The following is an 18065-nucleotide window of genomic DNA, read 5'->3' as shown; positions in this document are numbered from 1 at the left end:
TTTGATATAAATTTCATGAGGATATTATGATTTCATGGGTCAAATCACGAGTTTCAGAAGTTAAATATGATGGGTTTGGACCAATTTAGTGTATCAATGTCTCGATATTTTTTTTAATAAATATATATAATTTAATATATTACCTTCTTAATATCTTAAAAATATTTCGTGCAATATACATTAAATCTTTTATTTTACAATGTTTCTATATTTTTTTAAGGTTTTAAAAGAATTATCCAACCCTTCTGGCGGGCCAAAAATGTAGTCTTATATCTAAAATTATTATCATAATTTTACTCATCATTTTAATATATTTTTAATACCCAAAGTTTATGTATACAACCACTAATAATAGATAAATGAAGGGGGTGATATTGTTTAACTTCAATGATCTTTCAATAAAATCAAAATATTTTAGATTCAATTCATAATAAAATAATACAAAACAGACTAAAAAATGAAGAATTTTTTTTCCTTACATCACCAACTATCCGTCCGTGGATGAGTTATTCAATGGCAAAAAACAGGATGGATGGTAATTAACAGTCAGCAGAGACAAATAAAGAAGAACAAATCCCCCATGATTTCTTTCTTCACGAACGAACCAGCCTGCCTGGCTGGATCCATCCGTCCGTCCACCACTTGGGCCCTTTTTGGTCAACCGAGTGCTGGAGGGATAAGGTTTTTCACCGTGATTTGATTGCTAATACAAGTAGTAGATGGAAAAGTAAAGAAAAGTCGGAGCCTGTCTCTCCCATTTGTTCTTCAATACGGACAAACCATATAAGAAGCAGGCCATTGTATAGGTTGTACTAGTACTAGCCCCTTTAAATAAACCTTTACCTTCTTCCTTTTGCTTTTGCGTTGTCCGTCTTGTCATAAAAATATCAAACACACCAAACACCAACTGAAACATCTTCTCTCGGCTTGAAAGGTAAAATATTTTTTTCTTCCTCTCTATTTGCAACCCTTTTTTTTCTTATTTGTGTATATGTTATTGATGAGGAAACCCTTTCTGTGAAATTCCTTTGTGGGTTTGATTTCAATTGAAAGGAGCAATTTTGACTGAAAAGGAGGGATCTTTTTATTGTGGGTTCTGGATGTTCTTGTGTTTTTTTTTTTTTTATGGGTGTTTGTTTTGATTTCATGTTGTATATTTTGATAATTTAAACTGTGGGTTTTGCGATTTACACTGGAAAGGCAATGGTTCTTGAAGCTTGTGAATTTTAGGTTTTGGTAATTGCTGTGAAGGGCAGTGATAATGGAAGTTAGACAGGAGTAGCCCCTTAGAAAGATTTAGGCTTTGATGTGTGTGTTGACACAATAGTACTATAAAAAATTGCAAATCTGAATGAGTTTTTCTTCCAAGAGTATGGGAGTTCGGTTTGAAGACGGAACAAGAGGTTTATGTTTTCATGTGGGTACTAATATGGGAGTTTAGTAAATTAATCTTGTCGATTTTCAGCTCGAAACAGGTGATATTTAATGTGAACTCTGGAAGGAAAGCAATTAGAAAGCTAAGATAGGTTAATGAGTGAGTGAGTTCTTATTTGGGTAAATCGAGCTAGTTTTCATGAATTGAGCAAGGGACTAGTTCATGAAAGAGACAAGGTCATCTGGATTCATGAGATTAGTTTTTAAGTAATGCTTTCCTCTATGTTTTTCCCAGCATAATTATCAACCTTCATAAGCAAATGAATTCAATACTGTTGATTTTATGAAAGCCCCTTTAAATGTTTATGGATGGTTCTTTTAGTGGCATAATCTACTATTTTGATACTTGTTTGATTCTCCACGTATGGCCATGCAGTCTTGAAGCTTGCTTCAGCAGCATGCTATGTGCCTTTTTAATAAGTACGATAATTTATCTCTGAGATCTTGCAGAATTTGCTGATAAAGAAATGCAAAATCCAAGGATGGCGCCTTCATCTGAAATTCAAAATGCCAAGCCTCGTAAAAAGAAAGCTGGAGCCTCAAGAGCTTCCACGATTCAGTTGCAAGGGAATGATGTCAGAGAAGTCAAACAAGTGCGGGTACCTCTGTCTTTAAGACCAGGGCAGAAAGCCTTCAAAAAGAGCTCGAAGAAAGAAGGCTCTCCATTGTTCCAACAACCAGAGAGGTCGAACTCTGATTCACTGCCAGATTCCTCTGCCCCAGTAGATGAATACCGGCATCTAAGACACAGGTATTTGTTGTTGGAGGAAGATAGCTTTTCTGTGGGAGGAGCTTTGAGCAAGGTTGAGGACGAGGTCAAGACCCTTGAAGATGAGAAATTTGCGTTACTAGACCAGCTTGTTGTTTTAGAAGGTTTGATTGATCCTTCAAAAGTGCAGCCCAACGGGTTCTAGTTACCTCCGTTTTAATGATATCACTGATAGGCGCCCTTGTACATTATCGTCAGTGCATGGTTTCAGAGTTAATTGCCAGAGTATGTTATTCTATCTGACTGGCCACATGGGTGGTTAATTTGCCAATGGCTGATGCTGAAAGACTACCATATAATTAGAACTGAAAGTAGAAACAAGAATGAAATAGATGATATTCTATACTGCTGTGATTTCTGAAGTCTTTTATGAGTAATCAAGTCAATACTTGGATTTGATCTGTTTTTAAGGCATTATGTCTGTGATGTGGATGTTCCTATTTTCCTGATTTAATTTATTAAGCCTTCATTATTTATGGTGATTTCTCTTTAAGACCACGTAGTTTGGGAAAGAAGATTATGTTACTGCTGGCTAGTTCTAATGAGATAAGAGATGTTTGTCTGTGGTCGACCACCAGAGCAATGCAGCATGATATTAAGGACCATGATTGAATTACAGAACAGGAGCAAGAAGGTTGCCCTGAATTCACCTCCTTACAAAACATATTAAGGCTATTTTGTTATTGCGGTTGATCATGTTTTTGAATTTTTTTAGCTTTTAATTAGTTTTTTTTATATGTATTTTTATCGTTTTGATATATTAATATATTAATGTAAAAAAAAAAAATTATTTAGATATATTAAAAAACATTTATTACACTTATAAAGAGTCCTATATCTGGTAAACTCTCTTACAATTAACTATGGATTTTTATAGTGAATTATTCTCGTTTTAGAATTTTTTTTTTAATTTCACATTTAAATTGCCAATCTAGAGGTCAATTTGTTTAAAAAATATGAGATTAAAAAACATAGGATCAAAATGAAAAATACCAAGAGAATGTGTGGCTTTAGATAAGTTTGGGTGAAATGTTCATTTTAGTCCCATACATTTTCAATTATAATTATTCGGTCTTTTCAATTTTTAGAACAAAGTAAATTTTGATTCTAAATTTTATTTTTTTATACACGATTTGAAAGAGAAGAGAGGAAGTGGCCAGATTTTAGCGGTAGAGAAAGAAAATCATCGTTTACACCAATTAAGGACATAAAAAATGATGATTTTGGTCTCAATAGATTCCTTTCAATGAAGAGAGTTTATCCTAGATTTTTTTTTTTTCCATGTGGGTCTGAGCTCGCAAACAATTTTGATTTCTAGTTGATTGTGGATTTTCGGGTCATTTTTTGGGTTATTTGAGGACATGAATATGTTTTATAAGGTGTTTGAGGTGTTTTTTTGGGGTCAAAATATAGTTGAAAATAATTATTTTTTTTGGAATATCACAATCTAATTTAGGCAAATAGGTGACACGATTGAAAAAAATTGTTTAGCCTAGTTTAGTCCATAACTTGGATCACGAGTTTAGCTGGTTAATTTTTGTTGGTTAGAAATTAAGTTTTATAATTTATTTTGGTTGCTTAAATAGATTTTGATTTATTTAATTAAATCCATATATAACTTTTTGATTTGCATTTGAGAATTTTTTTTATGTTAAAAAACAGGTAAAAAATGTTATCATATTGAAAAAAAAATCAACTTGCGGTGAAGATAAATAGCTGGTTTCCTTCAAAGTGGTCAGGATTGAGGTGATTCCCAGCAAAATCAGTGCTCAGATGGTCAGATTGGCATTGTAAAAAGAAGGGAACGGAAAAGCAGTGAATAGCCTTATCTTTCTGGAAAATCAAAGACCTGGAATGAATGCCAGCCGCCATTGCAATGGGGATTGAACAGATTCGTCTATCACTCTGTTTTACTTCGTTACTTTTCCTATTAATTTTCACACAAAAAAGGTTCAACTCCATTGCCCCTGGAAGCCAAGCCAGCACTGCTCAAACCAGAAATTCTCAACTGTTATCAGTCATCAGGAATTACAAGATAACTATCACATGCCAATCTGATCAGGGTTCAATGCTATGTTGAAGGTTACATTGATAGGCCAAAGAAAATACACTAGAGAGACAAAAAAAGAGAGTAAATAAATATATAAAAAGAGCCAAAATTTGACTTTGTACTTGTATATTCCATTTTATGTGGCCTGCTTAACAATCTTATCAATCATTCAATTGCTGCATGATCCATGTTACAGTAAGGTCCTGTGGACTTATGAACTCAAATATATTTCTGCAACTGTATTTGTGGAGGGTTGTCAGGATCTCCAGATTCCTAAGCTGATATGTACATACTAAGCCAGGTTATCTCATCAAGCCCTTGGGGAATGGTGCAGCCTGGACAACTAGGGGGCTGGTGACCCGTGCATCTCCACTCGTCCATGTCAAAAAACCAAATGCATAGCCCTTTGATGGAGCAGCCACCTTGAAATTCACCGTGAATTTGATCTTCTGGCCATATCTGTTGAAGATTAGTTGCTTTGGCACAACAGTAACATTGATTCCCACAGGATTAGACACTACAGCTTTATAAACACTTCTTGGTTTCCCAACATTTGTCACAGTTCGAGTAACTGAGAAGCTGTCTTTAAGATTTGGAACAGTGATGGAAGGATAATTCAGGCTGGAAGCTGTTGTAAATGTCTGATCACATGTGCTGTTATCTCTTGTGACCAGACGTAGTGATTTCTCATCATAACCAATTGAACAGAGAAATGCCTTATAATCTATTGGATGGGCATCATAGATGAGGCCAGGATCAAGGACTCTTGAAGGGTCGACAAATCCTGATCCATAATCAAATGAATTGGCCCTTCTTCCTTCAGGATCCACTCTGATGGGTTCGTCGTTCTTATCCAGGATGGTAGCTGCATTTTCCATTTGAAATCAGATTCTTGTTTAGAAAGTTCTCGACAAAAGACTATTTTTTCTGCTTCATCAATCTCACCTAGAGACCTTGAACGGGAAACATCAAGTTGATTATCAGAATGTTGGTATGATAAACTCACCAGTCGTCATGATTGCAGACTTGATAGCAGATGGAGACCAAGATGGATGGACTGCTTTGACCAAGGTAGCAATTCCTGTTATGTGTGGGCATGACATGGAAGTACCAGAAAGGATGTTAAATTGCATTCTCCCAGCTACTGGAGACCAGGCTGCAAGGATGTTCAGTCCAGGAGCTGCAATATCAGGCTACAAAGTGGTAGGATCACAAGGAAAGACGAAAAAACTTAGATTAATCATATATGAATCACGAAACAAGTTGAAAGAAATAATTTAAAAATGCCAGTAGGTATTCTCAAAAATCACTTGAACTCAAGTTGAAATGTTACCTTCAAAATTTCAGGGGTCAGGGAATTGGGTCCTTTGGAAGAAAATGAGGCAATACGGGGTGCTGGTTGAGAACCCAAAACTGTCTTTGCACGGGAAATTTTTGACATTGGTTTTCTGTTCACAATCAGAGTACCATGAATCAGAAAATTGGAGAAACTTGAAAGCTAAACACCCAGTCTCCATATTGATGAGGAAAAAAAACAAACCGTGTGTTATTTATATAGGATAGGATCTCCCTTCCTATCTCTTTTCCCACAATAGCTGAAGGAATGACAAAAGGGATGGCAACATCTTTATCTGCCTCATCAATAAGAACCATTCCAACTCCTCCAGCTTCTTTCACCACCTTGCTCTTTGCGAGCTTAGACTCACTTGAACCCTCAGCAATTCGACAGACAAGAACTTTGCCTCTGGCTATGGTACTGTTTAAAGAACTCTCCAAACAATAACTACAGGAACAAGCAGGAGAAGGAAAAATAAGTTAGATTTCTCCCATGCATTGAAATATAAATTTAACTCACTTTCAAGTACCTGTTGCATCACCTGGATTGATAAGGTGTGAAATATCCTGCACTGGCTTCAGAGGCAGAGATGATCCTTGCAGAGGCATTCATTCCAAAGAGACTCAGACTTTCCCCCTAATTTTCAGGATTGAGAACTAATAAGGCTCTGCCATTTACTGCAAACATTTTTCAATAAATGAAGAAATATTTTTACCGTGAATTTTGTGTCATTTCCTAAAACAATATCAGATGCAAAATCCCTATCCATTGAACTAGCACCAACCGTAATCATCCATGGGGCTAGGTTGGTTGCAGAACCACGGTCCCCTGCATTTCCAACTGAAGCAACTACTAATACTCCATGACTAGCAGCATGGAATGACCCAATGGAGATAGCATCCTTAAAATAATCTCCCTGGGGAGCATCAGGACCCAAGGACACGGACAAGAGATGAACCCCATCTCTGATTGCATCATCAAAGGCAGCCAGCAAGTCAACATCATAGCAACCTGAGTCCCAACAAGTCTTGTATACTGCAATTCTAGCCATTGGTGCACCACCTCTGGCCCCTCCAGCTGCCAACCCCTTATAATTCACATTTGTAACATAACGACCAGCAGCTGTCGAGGCTGTGTGACTGCCATGACCAGAGCTGTCCCTTGGAGATCGGAATGACACTATCCTGGCAGAATCTTCTTCAGCTTCATAGCCACTCATATAGTATCTTGCTCCAATCACTTTCCTATCAATAAATTTAGATCCCTCACTAATAAATTAATGTCCACGGAATTAATCATTGAATAAATTATTTAGCATGAATGAACCTGTTGCAAGATGAAGCATTGAATGCTTCTCCCGGTTCGCACTCCCCCCTCCATATGGCTGGCACCGGAGGCATATTAGCATCGCTAAAACTTGGAGATTCAGGCCAAATTCCTGATCATAAGAATCAATCCAATTTTTTTTAAAAAAATTATATGCAACCAACTCAATGCCACACAAATGATCAAAGCATGAACAGTTACAGACGGTGCACTAATTTATAAATGTTATCTAAATCTAGAGTCAAACACAACATTGAAATGGAGGAGTGTTAGAGAATAATATAAACCATATCCTATAATTTCACCTAACAGTTTAAGCTATTGGGTTGAGATGATTTTTTTTTTATTACTTCTGTTTACAATATACAACTGTATATATAGGAAAATTTGTTTGACTGTTACAAGAATTATAATTAGCATTAAAAACTATAATTACTAAGAATCAAAACTGATCTTCGGTTACTTAATCAGTTTTGATTAAGAAGAGAAAATCTCTCAACTCAATAGCTTAAGCTGTTAGGTGAGGTCCCAATATATGATTTATATTATTCTCTAACACACCCCCTCAAGTAAAAGCACTTTGAGCTTGAAATTTTCACAGGTCCACATTACCTTGTGCTTAATTTTTTATCAAATAAATAGGGATGGTGAGATTCGAACTCGAGACCACTTGGTCATCAAGGTTCTGATATCATGTCAAAGAACCATCTCAATCTAATAACTTAAGCTTTTATGTGAGATCTCAGGATATGATTTATATTATTTTTTGATAAGAAGTTCAAGAATTACTTGAGCCATAAACAAGCAAAGATGGAATTTCAGAATGAATCTCGAATATCAAGGACATCATTCAGCAAAAAGAAGGTATGTCAAGAAAATGTGTCTGTACATGCAGCAGCATTTAATCAAAACACACGGGCTCATGGGTATTCAATCAAGAATTAGTACACAGGGAAACTAGTTTTAATTTTTAAAGGCAAACAGTTCATTCACCAGTATCGATAAAACCAATGATAACATTGACTTGGTTCTTGGTTGAATGCCCTGGTATCTCCATGGTCTCTTCACCCAGTAGCCCCATGAAATCCCATGAACGAGTGGTGTGCAACTTCCTTTTCAAATTGGGAAACACAGAGACTACTCCAGGCATCTCTGTCCAGAAAAACCAAAATGTTGTTGTAAATCTCATTTTCATTCCAAAACAAAGCAATAAATTGCAGAAAAGTTACGAACTTACGAGCAATCTGAGAAGCTTGCTCATCAGTCAACTTAGCAGCAAAACCTCTGAAGCCATGTCTATAACTATAAAGGTGAGAGGCCTGTGCTTGCTCGATACTGTCAACAGAAAACCACATTAAACCAGTAGATTAAAAAGAGAGAGAGAGAGAGAGAGAGAGAGAGGCAAAGCAACAAATGACATGAAAGTAATAAAAATGGCACAAAGGTTTTACCTTCCTCCATGAACAGAAGCAAGCATAAGATGATTTTGGCTCAAAACATCATCTGGGTCATCCCCACTTTTGCTTCCCATATAAACCACATAAACCTACAAATTCAAGAAACAAAACAAAACATCAAATAAAACCCACTTAGAAACCAGCGAGAGAAAACACATATCATATCAAGAATCAGCACAAACCTTAGAAGAAAAACAAATACCAACTTGTGCTCCAAAAACAGCAAGAAACAGACAGAAAATGCAACACCATCTCATAGAAGCCATCAACACAACAAGTATATGCCACCACTACTAGTTCTTGAAACAAGGAATAGTTGGTGGGGTGTATATATAAGAGCCAGCAAACAAGGAGGGAGAAAGACGAATAATAATTAACGAAAAAGAAAAAACAGAAAGTGGGCAAGGGAGAGAATGTTCACACTTCACAAGAATGCAATGTAGTCCACCATCTTTATATATGCGTGAGACAAAAAAAAAAAAAAAGCTTTGAAGACACAAACACCGATATAACGTGAAAATATCGAGTACAGTGTAGAGTGTAGACCAACATTGGTGACCCATTTTGTGAATGGGGACATTGAGGATGTGAGAGGAAAGAAGAAAACAAATTTGTCCATAAATGCATGATAAAAATACTTAGCATATATATATATATATATGAACTTCTCATCAATTCTCTATTTCGCATATGAATCTTCTAAATTCAACCAAATCGAAAAGATGAATTTACTTTTAACACAAGGGGAAGGTCTCGAAGATATCACTAGTGATCCATGACTTGAGAAATTATAATAATTTTATCAATACTATAAATATAAGTTAGACAAGTTAACTTGAATAAAAAAAATCAAAACTATGTTATTTCAATTTATTTTCAATTTTTTTTTGAAAATACAATTTATATCGACTTGTGGTAAATTTAATCTAAGATATTATTTGATTTTTTTCATTAAAAAATTTTAAACCATGTCATTTTATTTTTTTTAAATTAAAATAATATTGATTTAAATTGATTTATGTCAACTTATCTAATTTATAACCCGAGTTGAGTTTTATAACTATAGTATTTATGTTTCTCTATAGTCTATATAGTTATTAAAATTAAATGGATGCTCAAAATATAAACATTTCATATTCACATTTTATCGAAAAAACAAAATTGTGCCAAGAAAAAAAAATATTTGCCCCAATTAAAAGTTTTGGTTAAATAATCAGACCATTCAATTAATTATCTTAGATTAGTTGTCTAAACCATTTGTAACTCCAAGATATATTTTGTACCAACTACTTTGATTTATAAATTTTATTTCTCTAAAAATATTTTATTTGGATCCATTCATTGGAACCAACCAATTTTAAGGGTATTGTTTTCATTTTTTTTTCATTGTAATGATCATATTATTTTCAGACCGATTTTATACATTGATATTATAAACTAGAAAACCTAAAAATTAAGGGAAAGTCATAAACAAACTAAGAAAAATAAAATTATTAAGTATATTATTTAATTTTCTAAACTAAAAGGAAAAAATAAAAATAATTAAGAAAAAAATAATTTTCCTTAAAAACCTCCTACATAAATATTTTTTTATCTATAATTAAACATTCATGAAATTATTTTTTGGAACATGAAAATAAAAAGTAATAAAAACCATAAACAAACTAGGAAAAACAAATTTATTAAGTATATTATTTAACTTTATAAACTAAAATAAAAAAATATTTAAAAATATCTGCATCAATTGTTTTTTCTTATCTATAGTTAAAGAATTCATAAGATTATTTTTTTGGGCTTGAATATCAAATCTGAGAAATTTTGCATACCCATACATATACACGTGTGTGAGAGAGAGAGAGAGAGAGAGAGCTTAGCTTAGCTTTAGGGGCAAACAAAACAGCGACACTCTCTCCCCGCCAACCAAAAAGCGTAGCTTAGCTTAGCTTTTAATTCAGACCGTTGAGTTAAGGTGACAAATAAATGTCCTTTGTTTTCACTTTTGTTATTTCTGAGAAGAAAAGGTTAGCTGCCATTTAGGCTCCAGCAGCCTTAGGGTTCTTTGGAAAGAATTTTTATTTTATTTTAATATATTTTTAAATAAAAAAATAATTTAAAAAACACTTTAAATAATTATCCACGCTTAATGCAGCCGATCATATGCCACTGCCCTTTTTACTTGCTAAAGGTTATTTTATTTGACTGTGACTGTTATATTTTTTAATATCTCCCATTACCCCCGCTTACATTCCTTTTGTCTCACTCCTGTCATTAATTTGACAATAATGCTATTCAATTTGATCTCATCAATGATTTAGTTTAAATTTCAGTTGATATTATTTTAATATTTTATTATTATTATTTTTAAATTATATTGTTTTGATTTATTTTAAATTTAAATTGAGTTTTGACTAAATTAATCAGGTAGATTTAAAGTAATTAAATTAACCTGAGAGGTAAAATGGTATTAATGATTCACACATTGTACGAACTCTCATTCTATATTTGCAGCTCACCAGCAAACAAACGGCACTAATGGCAAACACAAGGAACGAAATTAATTAATTTGGTGGTTAAGAACATGGCAATATTCTAAGAGATTTATCACGGGAAAACCATCAATATCTGCTCATGGAAGCTCAAGATATGATTACACAGAGAATATTATTTACCCCATGAAAGGCTGAGCAAGACAAAGCTCCAAATTCCCTGCACAGTTTTTTTTTTTCCCCAGACAAAACTAATAGTCAAAGGTAGAAGAACTCTACATGTGGATTCAAAAAGGGGTTGGAACAATCTTGTTCTTGGTGACTTGCAGGTTAGTTCTTGGTGGGTTAATAAATTATGTGTTTGGTTTTTGTATTTTAGTTTCCCTCTTGGAAAAGAAGCGTCATTTTCTGCCCTGAGAAAGACAAAGTGCCAACCCAACCTTCAAGATCATCACCATGTGCAAACATGGTATATGACAAATTAACTAGCAACTTGCAAGAATTTCCAAGAGAAGAGTATGCGTTTACTTGGGTTTAGAATATTCCTCAAGAACTACATGGTAGAAAAAACTGGAATTGATTGTTTTCCCTCTGAGAAAGAGCCTAGCTTGTGAAATTTGTGAGAGGGAGGCAACTGTTTCTGATGGCTACATGTGGATGTCGAGCACATATATATCCGTTAACATTTATGACAAAAACAACATCTTTTTCAAACAAAAAAGTTGTAATATTTTTTATATAAACAAAATTATTAGACAAAGATTATTTGAGTAATGCTTAAAGTCGATACATAACGATATATAAAGAAATCACAAAAACATGTTTAGTTGAAGAACAGAAACCTATCTGATAAATAGGAGATCAAATTAAAGAATTATTTTTTCTTAGGATTTTAAAAGGAAAAAGTAGGCCGGGAGCATCAATTGATCACAGGTTCCAACCTGCATCGTCAATAAACAATTACAAGACTCACAGATGCAGTAAATAACGGCTAGCACTTTCATGGCACGCTCTAGTACATACCTTTAGTACAAATCACTCATTAATATATAGCAAGACCCATATAATTATGTTGCAGAATCTTTGTAGAAATGATGATCAAAGTTTTACTTATTGCTTCTCTCTACTCTCAATACCATGTTTGCCGATAGAAAAGGTTGAATCGAAACGAGGAATGGATTTATAGTGTTGTTAATTGGCAGCGCATCAAGTGTCTTAGTTGACTGCAGCAGAATCGTTCATCATTCTGTTCGGTGCAAAGCAGTAATGGGGTTTTCAAACTATTTGCAGAATCTCTGTAAAGTGTGGGATCGATGGTGTTTTGTTGTCTTGTCATGGTGAGGCAAGGATTGTTCTCATTATTGTTTTTTTTTTCTTTTTATGTTTTACCTGAAGAAATACATGCAAATCAATTTATATCTTCTTAGATTCATAGTTGTTGTATGGTGTTCATCATGGTTATAAAACCATCGATTTGAGACCAAAGTATTTGTTTTAGAGGTGCATCACTCATTAAAAAAAAACATGTATTACATGCTTTTTGTAAGGTATATAAACACTCTAATCCAAGATCAAAACAAGTTTTAATAAAATTAATTTGAAATTGACCTAACGAGTCAATCTATAACCTAAACATGGTCAAAACCTGATTATTTCCCTTTAAAAAATATAGTAAAGCTGCTTTGGCCGACTTGAATTAATACACTTAACCAGTAAACTGAGTTTAATAACTTAAATGTTAACCCTTCTATCTCCAAATATGTTAAGGTTGATCCCTTGGGAATTTTATTCATGACAATGATGATGTAATGGTGATAACTTACAAAAGATTTTCTCAATTTGATGAAACAAAACTTGTAATGAATTATTGCCTACCTTATATCCCAAGTTAATGATGTTTTAGAAGGCAACCAATCTCTCAACTATCAGTGGATATCAAGGCATGGGAGGCTTCTATACCATTACTGATCTCACCGACTACGCGCAAGTGTTTGCAAGAAACATAAGTGGACAATCAATCAAATGAAAATGAAAGGCATAAAAGTATTTTAAAAAAAATAAATTAATTTTTTTTAGCGTTTTCATATTATTTTTTGATTTTTTGATGTGCTAATATTAAAAATAATTTTTAAAACATAAGAGCACCGTTTAAAGCAATAAAATGTATTTTCTCTATAGATCGGCAATTTCTTCTTGTCATTCCACCACAAATTTGAAGATAAAAAGAAGGTGTTGGATTGCTTATAAAAGACGAGACAAGGCATCACTCCAACAAGCATCGTAGAAAATGACTTGCTAATTAACTTGAACGCTAGGATTATTCAATGCTGACACCTTTCTTTGACTTGATTGTCAACATGTTTTCAATCTCTAGTTTTTTCCTCTCTCCGAGTTTTATATAAATAATCTATACTTAATACTCATGTGGTTATGAAAAAAGATTTTTATTTTTTATTTTTCTCACCCGAATCTAAAATAATAATGGAGGTTAGAGTTTTGCTTTTGAACCGGTTTTGATTTTTTTTTCAAAAAGATATTTCGGTTTGGTTACTTTTTTTTTATAAAAACCGAATCGAATCGAAAATAATCACTCCTACTTTTAGTTTATAATTTTTATTTTAAAGAAATTTCTTGTGAAAATATTGATTTGTCGTGAAAATATTTCATATCCATTTTTATTTTAGAATTAAAAAATTACTTAATTAGTCCATCCAAACATTATCGTGGATCGTATTGTATGATTATTTTTGTTGTTATGTTTGTTTTTAGTGGTGAAGTCCACCACTAAAAACAAAAAACACAATAGTTAAATTTTTTATTTTAATTTTTGTGTTTTTTTATGTAATTCATGATAAATACAAAAAATAAAACAGAAATAAAAACACCCAAAGTCAAGTAAACTCTCGCTGGATTGGTTCTTTCCTGATCGCTCGTGTTTTCGGATACAGAACGCGGTGCTAGTGTGGGGTCTCCGCTCTCCGGTACCAGGACCACCCTATGTGAAACCCCTAGCGGATACATCGTGCATGTATCGGTGTCGCCAAGAACGAGACCTGAAATTTCGGATTTCAGTTTGAAAAATATGTTACAAAACTGAATATCAAAGCCCAGCCCATCAACATGTCCAGGCTCAATAAACCTTCCTAAGAACCCAAGAAGGAAAAAAACAAGAGCTGAAGAAATGAAGAAACCATTTGAGTTGCGTGTGGCTAAGCTAAAAAGCACCGGCACCCCTGCTTATCCTCGGCTTCGCTTCACTCTCTTCAACCTTGTGTTCTAATCCATAACTCAACAGGTATTCCTTCTCGTTTTCTCAATCTATTTAGAGTTGTCTGCATCAGTTATCATCATCCTTAGCTGTATCTACTATGGCTACTAATGAAGAAATGCTCAAATATTCTAGAAAATTGGCTTTAAAGCAGTTTGACATGAATCAATTGCATGTCAAAGTTTAGCTGAGCTTCTGCTCTCTTTTTTTTTCATGGAACTTTCCTTTCGGCTCTTAACTTATCATTCATGAAGTGATGGTGCCAAGAAAGTGAAAGAACCAGGGTCTTTGGTACTGAAAACCAAGATTGTTCTAGTTGGATACTGTAGTTAGCAACTTAGCATAAAGATTTTACAATGTTGTCAATACTTTTAGGTCTATATAGTAAAGAATTGAAAGAAGAGTGAGGAATTTGATAGGGGGAAGAGAAGGAGACTATGGCTTCTGCGACCTTGTTGTGTTGGTGCAGTTCAGACTTGATAAGGCATGGTTCATATTCCAATTTTTTTGTAAGACAGAAGGTACTGGATTTGAATCAATCAATAGTGAGAAGTAGAGGGTGTTATAATGATTATCAAAAGCAAAAGAAGTTTTTTGTGTGTGCTGCAACTGAAGGGTCTGCAAAGTCTAGTAAATCTGAAGAAACTCCCGACTTGGGCTAAACCAGATTCTGATGAACCCCCACCATGGGCTAAGGGTGAAGGCAAAGAGAACTCATCAAAGCAGAACTTTGAAGTTCCCTTTTTTGTTTATTTACTTGCCTCGGCAATTACTGCAATTGCTGCTGTGAGTTCTTGACTTCCTGTACTTTTTTTTTTTCTCCTCTATAGCTTTATATACTAATAAAGTAGATAGTTTTATTGATTAAAATCCAATGTGTCCAGATTGGTTCCATTTTTGAGTATGTGAATCAGAGGCCGGTTTTCGGGATTGTGAACACAGACAGCATTCTGTACGCTCCATTGCTAGGATTCTTTGCATTTACGGGCATTCCTACTTCTGTAAGTGGTCATCTCTTTCTCAGTGTTAAGCTGGAGTGCATGTCAATCAAGATTCAAGAATTTGATCCTTCAAATTCTGTGGATCCTGAACTTTTTGAAATTTATTATGAATTACTAATATCTCATGTGGGTGATGAAGTTGTCTAGTCCCATTGTTTAGCTTAACATGACCTTTGTCTACAGGCATTTTTGTGGTTCAAGTCTGTTCAAGCTGCTAACAAGGAAGCTGATGAGCAAGACAAGAGGGATGGCTATCTCTAAAGTCACACTTGCAGCAATGAGTTAAATATAGTGTTAATCTTCTATGAAACACGAGTACCTCTTTCATTTATCTTAACTCTTGGCCTTTCAATTCAATTTTGCTTCTATAAGATAAATATCCTAATTTTACATTGTGATACTCCATCTGTGAAATTTTTAGTTTATAGTTATGTACAGACTTGTGAATATCCAAGCTAGCTGAGGTAACAAGTATACCATAGACCTTGTACGCAAAACATTTTATGATTTTTGTTTGGTATAGAAATATCCTGACAGGATATACTGATGCATAAGTGGAAGGTTTGAGGTCATGACCTATCACACTACCTTCATATATTGAATGATTGAATCTTCCATAATTTTCCCTTTAAGTAAATATCAGATGAAAGCTGCCCTTGCAGATTATTTTGGAAACTGTTGAATTGTCTGGAGCATGACAGAGATGTTTCTTGTGTTGCTTCAGCCATACAAGGAAGGCTTTATATGATTTTTATGGGAAGCCAATTACCCTGACCGGTGCTTTTGAGCAACTCCTTGTGAAATGGCATCTGATGCTTGAACATGACATGCATGCTTGGGATGGAGCTAAATTGCTGAGTATCAAGTTCTTCAATATAAAAGAGTTGCCTTGCCAGTCACCTTTCACTTTGCTGAAAAGTGCTTAAATATAAAATGATGCCCTTCTGATCCAATGCATAAAAGATGAAAATGTCATAGACTTCAACGTTTGTGTTGACCCCATAAGTAATCTTTCACGGTACCACCTAAGTATTGTCTTGTCTTTTTTATAAAGAAATCCAATTTTGCCGGTGTGAAATTCTCAGTTCCTCCACTTTCATACCTGCATGTATTTATCTACTCCACGTGCCTGTTGTATGTCTCAACCTAGGTAGCCACACTCCTTCCAAACTTCCGTCCCTAATTAAGCTAAAAGCCCTTCTCTCTTCCACATGGCTTCACATCAAATATCAGGAACTTGTGCTGAACATACGATTTCAGTAGCTGATGAAGATGCTCGAAAGGTCCAGAGATTGCGACGAGCTCAATGGCCCCGAGCAGCTATTCTAGGAGCTAATGATGGTCTGCTTTCTACCACATCACTAATGCTTGGCGTAGGTGCAGCAAAGGAAGATAGACGGTACATGGTCTTATCTGGACTGGCTGGAGCTGTTGCAGGTGCTTGTAGCATGGCTGTTGGGGAGTTTGTTTCTGTCTCAACCCAAAAGGATATCGAAAAGGAAACTGTTAGCCACTTCAGTTCGTAAAATTACGGGAAAGATGCTCCTGGAATCGGACTCGATGGCACCCCAACTACAGCAAGGATGAAAGGAGAAGCAAAGCTGGATGACTCCAAGGTCATCTCTGAGCCAACACAGAGAATGTCACGAAGTATGATCCTCGAGCCAAAGTTGCCCCCAGGTATGTCTCCCGGAAGGTCTCCTGTAATGAAGGTAATCCAAGAAGATGGAAAGAGAAGTCCTGAAATATTGCGGGAGGATGACGGAGAGGAGGTGCTAACAAACCCCTACAAGGCTGCCGTTGCATCGGGTGTATCATTTTTGATAGGATCATGTGTGCCTTCGCTGTCTGCCGTGCTTGTGGCCCAAAATGTTGTTAGGATTGTGGTGATTGCTGTGGTTGCATCAATAGCTCTGGCTTTTTTTGGAGGCTTCGGAGCTTATCTTGGTGGTTCACCAATTAGGATATCGGCGGTAAGAATTCTACTTGGAGGTTGGATTGCCATGGCAATTACTTTTGGGTTGCTCAAGCCTTTCGATAAGGATCATAGTTGATGACTTAGATTATTTCCATCATTACTGAAAGAGAAGCTGCAAAAGGGGGGGTTTGGTTTTTCATATAAAGCCAAAGCTGTTGTTTCTTGCTGAATCTTGTTTGCTTAATACTAGATGCTAATATTGTTTGAAGATACTGGTATACTAATGCATAAATGTCAGGAGATGAATATTTGACTCATAAAAAAAAATAAAAAACAACTACAAGCAATTCATAATTTTATTGAATAGATTACAACACAAAAGTTCTAATTTGAAATTTTATTATTGAATATTTTTTTTAGTAGTTTTTTTTATAAGAGGTTTACAATTCCTTAAATAAATAAATAAATAACCTAGGTAGGAAATTAAAGGCAATAAAAATATTAAACAAACAAGAAAATTCAAAAACAAAGAGAAAAACAACAAAACTTATTCTAACCGATGTTAAGAACAAGAAGCAAGGGAACTTCATCAACCCATCAAAATATGTCAAATTTGTTCTAACCAATGTTTAGGCATCATCCAATATGTAAATGAACATCTAGTAGTTAACTAGAATGTGACATGTGCATGGGAAATGTGCAAAAGCAGTCAACTTGTTTGACATTTTACATTCCAGACAGCTTTTTTATGCTCGAATTGCTTGTCTTTTGCCATTGTTTTCTCTTGGATGATTCCAAAAAAGCATTCCTAGTTGGGTTCCACTGTACAAAAAATGGGACAAAGTTTGACAGTTGTTCTGCCATCGACACTTATAGCTAAATGGACCGTCTGATTGATTTGCAGAGCTTAATGAAGTAGATTACAAGCCACTCGTACGTGGAGTAATCGATGTCTCGATAAAGAGCAAAATGGCCTAGAAGTACCAATATACTTGTGCTATGAGTGTGGAGCATGATCAA

General features: G+C 34.8%; 5 protein-coding genes across 5 annotated transcripts; 4 read left to right on the top strand and 1 right to left on the bottom strand.

Annotated features, from left to right (window-relative positions):
• Positions 1–512: 512 nt before the first annotated feature.
• LOC7489057 (uncharacterized) lies at positions 513–2675 on the top strand. Its single transcript, XM_002317603.4, has 2 exons — positions 513–934; positions 1885–2675. Exon 2 carries the CDS (start codon positions 1902–1904, stop codon positions 2346–2348), a length of 447 nt encoding a protein of 148 aa, XP_002317639.2. The 5' UTR covers positions 513–934; positions 1885–1901; the 3' UTR covers positions 2349–2675.
• A 1670-nt stretch (positions 2676–4345) lies between these two features.
• On the bottom strand, positions 4346–8816 carry LOC7455002 (subtilisin-like serine-protease S). Its single transcript, XM_052445693.1, has 11 exons — positions 8555–8816; positions 8367–8461; positions 8153–8250; positions 7909–8067; positions 6916–7027; positions 6305–6833; positions 6131–6225; positions 5794–6036; positions 5587–5701; positions 5260–5446; positions 4346–5118 (listed from the first exon to the last, which is right to left on the bottom strand). Exons 1-11 carry the CDS (start codon positions 8636–8638, stop codon positions 4556–4558), a joined length of 2280 nt encoding a protein of 759 aa, XP_052301653.1. The 5' UTR covers positions 8639–8816; the 3' UTR covers positions 4346–4555.
• Positions 8817–14000: 5184 nt separating this feature from the next.
• On the top strand, positions 14001–17313 carry LOC7455001 (uncharacterized). The gene is given in 5 exon segments (XM_006377807.3): positions 14001–14153; positions 14502–14772; positions 14774–14912; positions 15011–15127; positions 15311–17313. Coding segments are annotated over 4 exon segments (543 nt in total). The 5' UTR covers positions 14001–14153; positions 14502–14563; the 3' UTR covers positions 15389–17313.
• LOC7455000 (vacuolar iron transporter homolog 1) lies at positions 16339–16653 on the top strand. Its single transcript, XM_024611637.1, has one exon. It carries the CDS (start codon positions 16339–16341, stop codon positions 16651–16653), a length of 315 nt encoding a protein of 104 aa, XP_024467405.1.
• Positions 16711–17313, top strand: LOC112329158 (vacuolar iron transporter homolog 2.1-like). The gene has a single exon (XM_024611855.2). The coding sequence runs from the start codon at positions 16711–16713 to the stop codon at positions 17179–17181; it is 471 nt and encodes a 156-aa protein (XP_024467623.1). The 3' UTR covers positions 17182–17313.
• Positions 17314–18065: the final 752 nt, after the last annotated feature.

The sequence above is a fragment of the Populus trichocarpa genome, chromosome 11 (assembly GCF_000002775.5).
Source record: "Populus trichocarpa isolate Nisqually-1 chromosome 11, P.trichocarpa_v4.1, whole genome shotgun sequence".
NCBI classification, from domain to species: Eukaryota; Viridiplantae; Streptophyta; class Magnoliopsida; order Malpighiales; family Salicaceae; genus Populus; species Populus trichocarpa.
This window is presented reverse-complemented; position numbering and strand designations above follow the sequence as displayed.